Source organism: Sebastes fasciatus, chromosome 6, assembly GCF_043250625.1.
Source record: "Sebastes fasciatus isolate fSebFas1 chromosome 6, fSebFas1.pri, whole genome shotgun sequence".
Taxonomy (NCBI): Eukaryota; Metazoa; Chordata; class Actinopteri; order Perciformes; family Sebastidae; genus Sebastes; species Sebastes fasciatus.
Genome location: NC_133800.1, coordinates 31154450 through 31163237, shown reverse-complemented (window position 1 = coordinate 31163237; position 8788 = coordinate 31154450). Strand labels below are relative to the sequence as shown.

Below are 8788 nucleotides of genomic sequence, written 5' to 3'. Positions count from 1 at the left end.
TACACTTAAAGTACACTTAAAAGTATACTTTTATAAACTAAAAAGTGGTCCAATTTAGTCCCAAGAAGTATTGAATTAGTACACTACTAGTACATTGATATTAGTATATTTACTACATAAAGTATACATGATAAATTAAAGTTGAAGTATCCTACTTTTTGGTGAGGGTGTGTGTCAGTACTGGGCTGACGCTGTAATTATGGCTTAATTCGTGACCGGAGAGGGAGACATGAGGGAAGCAATAACAGTTAAAGAAGCAGGAACGAAATGTTTCTGTGGGTTTTAATGGCGACTAGAAACAAGTCAGAATACATCAAACTGTTTTGTGTCTCGTTCCCACTAATTATTCCCCAACAGGAGCCTCGTCGTGGATGAGAACATGAGGTGCAAAATGCGTTGCCTGAGGCAGATTAATCATTACACACACACTTAAACACACACATAATGCATCTATTGGTCTCTCTCTCTCCCTCTCTCTCTCTCACACACACACACCCTTCTTTCTCCTTGGAGTCGAGAGGCAGGCGTTGGTCTATAAAAGCTGCACCCAGGAGGTAAAGAGAGCAAAGCACAATCTCTATCAGCAAGGGAGAAACACCAACACACACTTTGCACACACAGATTAGAGCAGGACTGTCATACACACAACATTTCCTGGGATATGAACCCTCTCGTCCTCACCTGTCTCCTGTGCTTCGGTAAGTCTGGACTTGTACTTGTGTATATTTTTCTGTGTGCAGAGAGCGTGAATCAATGAACTGGAAAGAGGAGAAATGTAAAATGGTATGAGAGGAGAGGAGAGAAGGAGGTGGAGGAGGAGTGGAGGAAGGAAGAAATGTCTCTGCAAGTGAGGACAGGAGAGAGATATTCAGGTGTTTTAATTTGTGCAGCTCTCTGTGAAAAGGTCATCATATTTCAAATACTTCATTAGCCTTTGGTTGAGTCTTATTCATCACTGTTCCTGTCTGGTATGAGCGATGCGTTCAGGTATAGTACGGTCCTGGATGTGGACTGGTTGTACTGGTTTCATTTCAGAGTACAGTGTCTAATTTGCAAGCTCTCCATATTTTAAAAAGTGATGGATGAGTCAGATGTAAACGGGCCAAGATTACAATAAGTAACTAAGCAACCTTGTGTTCCTGGTCACTATAGAAGAAGAAGAAATGTCTTTATTTATGTCTTCTGGATAATTCATCTCTTTATGTAGCGTAGACATATAAACCCACATTAAACTGCCTCATATGATGTAAACTTTGACCCTAACTGCTCCTTATCATTTTCATATCTCATTGTTGTCTTTTTCTTTGTGTGCTGTTGGTTCTACAGTCGTCTCCGGTGCTGTCGGTGCCCTGGGATCCGAGGCCACGTTCTCCGGTGAACTAGCTGGAGTGACCGGGGGTCCGGCCTCCGGCGAGGGCCTCCTGAGTTTGCTGGGCGACGATGACGAGCTGGAAGTAGACGAGGACGTCTCGGGAGCAGACAACGGAAATTTCAGCCTTATCGGTACGAAAACAAAAACTCTTTTCTTCTTCACCTTGATTTTTTTTTTTTTATATTCCGCTTCAAATGCTTGTTTATTTGGGTTGAAGCTCATATGTCATGTTCTATTATGTATGTTAAAAGAATAACCAAATCTGTGATTGGTAAATATATGTTTGTTGAACCCAACGGTTCAAACATACGTTTTGAGGGAAACACATTTTCTCCCGGATTACGGTCGCAGTTTTTAAACAGTTTTAAACACGTGATTAACGTTGTAAATGGAAACAAAACAAAACAAAAACTACTTAGTTAGGTTCAGGCAACAAAACTTGGTTAGGTTTAGTAAAAAACACTTCATGGTTTGGCTTAAAATTACTCTAAAAACTAAACAAAAAACGAAAGAAATGACGTTGATGATGAAGTTTTACATGGGACACGAACACCGGTCTCCTGGGGGAAAGTCTGGTGTTTGTGGACTTTCTCTCTTATTATACCAATCATTATTCAATAACGTTTTTATTCAACATATTTTCATTCACGGTCGCTCAGTATACTACGTCACTCACTGCAGCCGTCTTCAGAATACAAACGGTCTGATTTTCACGGTCTGATACTTCAACAGTTTTACAACAAACTGCAACCTTCTTTACTTGCAAAACTATCTTTTATATTGACAAACATCATATGTGTGATTCATGGCACAATTCAAACGGGATTGAAAAATTGTTTGTCTCCCGCCGTTCACTATCTACATATTCTTTTTCTTCGATATAAGGTCCAATGGTGGTCCCTTCACCTTTCCTCCTTAATTTGGTTTTTAAATAGTATGGAACAAAAGTCAATGATGTATGCAGCTTCTCAGGATGTCATTAAACATGTTGAATTGAAATACTGTACATAATTTTACTTTCTCGTTAGTTAAAAGACGTGTTGTTTTACTGTCACAGAAGTAAAAACAAATGATAACATCTGAGTTTTTTGGTTTAGAGTGTATATGGAAGAGCCTTAAAAATGCATCTGAAATTCTTTTATCAGGACCTTCAGTCTAGAAACTCCAAATGATGCCATAAACCTTTGCCACAGTTTCACCTGCAGTGTCTCTTGTATTGCCGCAGATTTACATCCCAGTAGAGATGAGAAGAAGAAGAGGAAAGGCAAAGGCAAGAAGAGGAACAAGAGCAAGAGCAAAAACACGACTCCTATCATCCCCGAGCACACTATCACTAACGGATACACGTCGACTCTCAGCACCACGGAGGATCCCTGCACCTCCACCCACCTGGGCTACTGCATCCACGGCTACTGCAAGTACATAGAGGGCCTGCAGGAGCCAGTCTGTATGTGAGTACAGCATCAGTTAATCTCTCTGTGTTGATATGTTTACATATGTGTGAATAGGAGCTCAATTGTCATCCTGAAACTGAATCATCAGAATATATTTTTGCAGAACTTTCCAACAAGTACGAATAGAAATGACATCACTACATGGCTAAATTAAAATTAAAATTGATCATTTTGACTAAATTCAGTCCATTTTACAAGTGTGCACCAAGTTTAAACATATTTTAGTTCATTATCTGACACATCTTAACTCTTCACTCTGCAGATGCATGAAGGATTACGACGGGGAGCGCTGTGAGATCCAGTCTCTGGGGGCGATTAAAACCCAGCCCGATCAGATCACCAACACTGAGTTGGTGCAGACGGTCTTAGTGATCATCGCCGTGGTCCTGTCGGTCATCAGCTGCACCGCCATCCTGCTCATGACTTGTGCTCAGTGAGTATGCAACTAGCACACAGCCATACACACCTACACACACGCATTTTGATTTTAAAACGCCACAAAAGGCTTTCAGACCGGACATTAGGGTTTGTGGGTGGGAAGCCAGTGAGGGATCTTGCGGTAAAATTGGTACCAACTCCTCAATGACAGGTGCAAAGATGATGCTACTGACTTCATTTGTACCTCATAAATATAATAGATTAAAATGTATTTGATCTTTTACTTGTTTTACTCTTCTATTATCTTTACAACCTTATTTTATTTTGGGGTCTCTGCACCCATTTAACTATTTATCAATTTCTTAATTTCCTAAAGCAACATTTCCCATTTTCCTCAGCTCGTTACCCATTTTTGTACATGTATGCAATATTTTCCGTAAGGATCCAAAGGCTCCAGACTTATCAGATCATGAAGGATGATGGCAAGAGGAAATACTTTCTATATTTACGGTTTCCCAAAATGATATTTCTTTGGAAGGAAAAATTGGGTTAGGGTTAGGAAAAAACAACGTGGTTGGGCTTAAAACTACTATGATTATACAGTGAAAATGACACTGAACGTTGTGAACACAGGACACCAACGAACGTCTGATTGTAACGTGTCGCACGGGACATGAACAGCGGTCTCCTGGATGAAAGCCTTGCTTCCCTCCCGCCCGGTGTGTCTCTTTTCGCTCTTTAAACTACATCACTTGCTCTGACCGAATGCAAAAACGTCACCATTCAATGTACCCCCGGTTTGCAGAAACGTCCAATGCCAACATTTTTTCCTGGCGACTGGGGTGGCATCAGTATGTGTGTACAGTTTGTATTGAACATAAAATTGTTCAAACTTTTAACTCAAAACTTACAACATATGTTCTATAATACTGGTTCCCAGTGTGACCTGCTTCTCTCTCCTGCTTTGGGATCACTTTTCACAATAGTTGGAGCTATAATAAGACAGTTGTTTGGTACTAAAGCCCTCTTATTCTTCTTTATTCTTTAAAACTGGACAGATTATTGAAGTTTTAAGCGCTTGAGGGCAAACACCCCGGCGAATCTCAACACAACACACATTACAATCCACACACATCCTGCCCAGAAACACTTCTTGGCATTCAAACTCACTGACACATCAAAAAGCACATTAACACACCCAAACACGCCCACACTATACAGGGATTGCTCACACAAGCTGGACGCAGTGACTTCTACAGCTTTCATGGCTCAGTCTTACTTTTATTGTAGACTTTTCATTTCACCGGAAGTCGTGTCACGTCGATGGATGTGTTACTCATTCTTTATTTTAAATTGCTTACGGTAATGGTGCAACAGGTCATTTACTGTGGATCACAGCTCCTTATCAATATGTAACCAAATCACAGCTATTGTTGGAATGTGGGACAAAGTCAATAGTCCACTTCTTTACAGCCACAAGTAGCCAAAGTACTTAAGAAAGGAGGTGGAGAGAAAGTAGAACTTATTACTGTGAGAGCGAAACTACCTACAGTTTCATTTCCTATCAAAACAGACTCAATAGTCATATAACAATTTTATTAATCAATTATGTGCTGTAATCCATAGAAATTACTGCCAAAACACAACAAAAACACGCCTTGAATTTCATTTGTCCATTCAGGATCAAAGCCGTGTAACTGAATCCTGCCTATTAAAATAACTTTACTGCAATCATCTGATAATCACGAGGACTATACTCTCACGCTTTTATACTCATGTTGAATGTCTTTTGTAGTTACAGGTCACATAAAAACTTCCTGGCATCCTACCTGGGAACTGGGACGGAGCAGGAGAAGCTACAGAAACCAGTTGGGGACGTTGTGGTGTGAGGGCGTCAAGTTACGTTGAGGTAGGTTTCGCTGAACTTGTCACTCTTACTTTACTTCTTTACAGCTCAACAATGAATAGCCTACTGCATCAATTACATTCTGACGCCGTGCCATTCATCAACATCTCAGTACCCCCAAACTTAAAAACTTTAATTGACAGTTCACTAAACTGCTCCCCTGGACAGTCCAATCTAGTAACTAAGCTTCCAAGTCTTAATCCTGCACATGAAATACAACATTTTTATTTTTTAACTAAATTTTAGTCTCCACTTTTTTTGTCAACTATATTGCATGTTGATAGTGTTTAATGACGTCAGTGCCGTCATCGACTCTCGTTTTAGTTCTCACTGGCTCTAACGTAAGGTGCAACTGTTAGCTTACTACAGTAGTGGTGCAGCTTTAGCCTCAGTCTTTTAACACAACATCATGAATGTAGCCATGAAGTGCATATTTAAGACCTCTTCACATAGTCAGCGATAAACATTAAAAATCTTTGATTTCAGTAACGTTTCAACCAACTAATGTTAGTTTAACTAGCTAGTTAGCTATAGCTGATAAAATTTACTAGCACAATTGTAATTTCAGCCAAAAAAATCAACATTCCAGCTTTAAACAATGAGCCTGCTTTTGTCTATCAAGGAGCCATTGTTTTGGAAATTACTACAAATTTCTACGGTATATCTGCCCATGTTACCAACGTACAGTTCTAGAATGGAACGCTCGCCGTAGCAACAGTAACTAAGGAGGTGGAGCTTAGCAAGCAGTCAATTGCTGGGAATCCAATTAAAAACCCAAACCCAGTTCACCAGGCTGATGCTGTGTTAATGCCATTTTGTCCAACCAGTATTGTGATGCTGTAAGAAGGACATGCAATCAGGCGCTGCTGTATTTCCGGTGGTGTATATTTTGGTGATGTATTTCTTCCAAAAGTCTTGCTCAAGTCCCCGGAGGGCGGTGTCGGCCCTCTGCTCACGAGAGCCTTAAGCCAAACAGGAAAGAGTGGGCTCAGAGCGCGACAGAAGAGCCCGTATGCCTGTTGTTGTTATTGAACACGGCAAGTTGCATCACGCAAAGAGGAATCCCCACTCGAGGAATTAGTCCGGATTAGCCTGGGGGGGGTTGTCTCGGCCTGTCCCATCTCGGCGTCGCATACCAGCGTAAAGGAAAAACCACACACATTCACCTGTGTGTCCACAAACAATAACAGTCCTGACACACTGACTCCACACGGGATGACCCTGATGTAACAGCTTGATTACTCCACTGACATGTGGTCAGATCTCACTGAGCAACACACGCACGCACGCATGCAGACTTCACGTGTTCACACAGAAAGGTTAGCCTCCAGACAAACAATGCGGCCGTGCAGCATTCTCCTCGCAGCCTGCGCGTCACTAAGTGTCCACCCTGAATAAAGCTGCCTCACACGTACAATTAATATTGATGGCTGGAACATGTGTAGCATTTCAATTCATAACTGTAAGAACTTATCTTTCAACTTTTAACTTATTGGCTCAAAAATGAGACAAATATTATAACAACAATCTCACTCACCGACTACATGACCATGAATTCATGATGCTCAGAGGTTTGCAGGCTTTAAATATTTTTTATTAATGTGAAAAATATGACTCAAGTCTTATTTGGCCATCATTTTTATCAGTTTTGATAAGATTGTACTCACCAAAGCTACTGCTGAGATATGGGAACTCAGGGACAATGAAGTCTGACGGGACAATGTCAAGAAAGGAGCAGTCAGACAATTAGACAGGTTGGAAACTAGTTTCAGTTTTACGAGATTATTTAACTTTATTTGGATTTAAAAACAAAAGTGCACACACCCAGAATGTTAAAGGAACAGTGTGAAACATTTTGGGGGCTCTATTAGCAGAAATAATATTCGAAATTAATAATATTCATAACTATGTTTTCATTAGTGTATAATCACCTGAAACTTGTTGTGTTTTCGTTAGCTTGGAATGAGTCCTTCATATTCAAATGTTACCTGAAGGCCACCGTAGTTGCCAAACACGCTTCCGTTGCTCCTAAAGTAGTGTCATTATAGTAAGGATGGCCTTTGAGAGAGGCGAATGGCGTTACCACGATTTTGCACTCGGCGGCTCACGTTACTGCAGTCTTGGAAAGGGAGGAGTGAGCGGAGGGATACTCAGTTGGTTGCAATCTGTGACCACACCACTAGATGCCGCCAAATCCTACACACTTTACCTTTAATTATCAAACCATTGCGCGTACAGTGGGTCAAAGTTGAACCAAGAAGTTAGTCAGTAAACTTAATTTTCCTACAAACGCAAACTTGAATGAAACCTTTATGAAACCTATATTGCCCCTCGGGGAATTAGCTTTGCACAAAGAGCATAAAAAAGAATATCAAGTGAATGTCAACAACCATATATGACAGCTCATAATACAACATAAAGCATGAGCATCATAAAAACATCATAAAAAAACATAATTTGGGAAATCAATAAAGGACATCAGGTGCAAGTTAAAAAACTGCAGAGTTCAGACCGTGTGATCAAGGCTTGTTAAACAGCTGAATGGGACAAAGGATGTGATGCCTCTTCACGGAGTCCACCATGTTTCTACAGTAGCCCAGAACGGACAAACCAAACACTGACTCTAGAGAGAGACTTTCACATTGTTACCGTAGTAAGGATGTCCTCTGAGCAAGGCAAACAGCCACAGTTTTGCATTTGGCGGCTCACGATACCGCAGTCTTGGAAAGGGAGGAGTGAGCGGAGGGTTATTCAGTTGGTTGCACTGGATGGCACCAAATCAGCAGTTTTAAATAGCAGTTTTAATTTCTTATATTATAGTTTTACTTTTACAAAAAATGCTCGTTGTTTCCATGTTCACAAATTTATTGACTTTTGATTTCTCTCCATCTTTCCTCAGCCAGCTGCACGACTCAAAGACGAAGCGGACGGGAGGAGCCTGAGGACCTGATAAAGCAGTAGAGTGAATAGACTGCTTCATTAGATGCTATGTAACAAAGAGTTTGTTAGAATGTAATTTATTTAGTGTGATTATTTATTGCTAACGACTGTATGAGTATGTTTGTATGTTGGACCATTGTTATCATGTCTATTATGTGCGAATGTGTGCGATTCGGTCTTATTTATTGCACTGCCGTTGTTATAGGTCAGAGAAATGCTCTTCATCTCACTCTGGGAAAGGGATGGAATTTGATCACCAATAAAGTGTCTCAGTGTTAAGTGAAGGACTTGTTTATTTATGCATCTCTGTTTGAGTTTTGTGTTTACATTCCTATCTGCGGATGCGTCCCATACCTCCACAGCATGCTCACACAAACACCTCGGCCTTTTAGCCAAACACAGATAGAGCAGACGAGAATAACCCTGAGAGGAGCTGTCTGACATCATCCAGGAATTCAGACAATCATGAGAGCAACACAAAAGCATGAGAGGCTGGAAAGTCTTTTTAAGTGTTTGTGTGACAAGCAGAATTTATATTATTTCAGCTTTTGACTCTTGGAAGATTAATCTTAAAGAAAAACACAAAGATTTACACTACTCTGTCATTACAACCACTGTGTTGCTATGTCACTGAGTGACATCCAGAGCTTTGTGAATGGGTAGACGACGTGCTGTCGCACAGGTGTACTGGGAACAGAAGCGGGGGCGTGTCTGGTCTGATCTATTTTGGGAACGTCC

General features: G+C 40.7%; 1 protein-coding gene across 1 annotated transcript; it reads left to right on the top strand.

Annotated features, from left to right (window-relative positions):
* The first annotated feature begins 551 nt into the window (after positions 1 to 551).
* On the top strand, positions 552 to 8329 carry areg (amphiregulin). The gene is made up of 6 exons (XM_074639214.1): positions 552 to 698; positions 1327 to 1503; positions 2598 to 2823; positions 3089 to 3259; positions 5000 to 5113; positions 8010 to 8329. The coding sequence occupies exons 1-5, from the start codon at positions 662 to 664 to the stop codon at positions 5091 to 5093; spliced, it is 705 nt and encodes a 234-aa protein (XP_074495315.1). The 5' UTR covers positions 552 to 661; the 3' UTR covers positions 5094 to 5113; positions 8010 to 8329.
* Positions 8330 to 8788: the final 459 nt, after the last annotated feature.

Bases quoted from the DNA above. Each gene is read 5' to 3' on its own strand.
- areg (XM_074639214.1), top strand. From the start codon at position 662: ATGAACCCTCTCGTCCTCACCTGTCTCCTGTGCTTCG. The intron at 699-1,326 runs GTAAGTCTGGAC...TTGGTTCTACAG, and splicing joins CACCTGTCTCCTGTGCTTCG to TCGTCTCCGGTGCTGTCGGT. The intron at 2,824-3,088 runs GTGAGTACAGCA...TTCACTCTGCAG, and splicing joins CTGCAGGAGCCAGTCTGTAT to ATGCATGAAGGATTACGACG.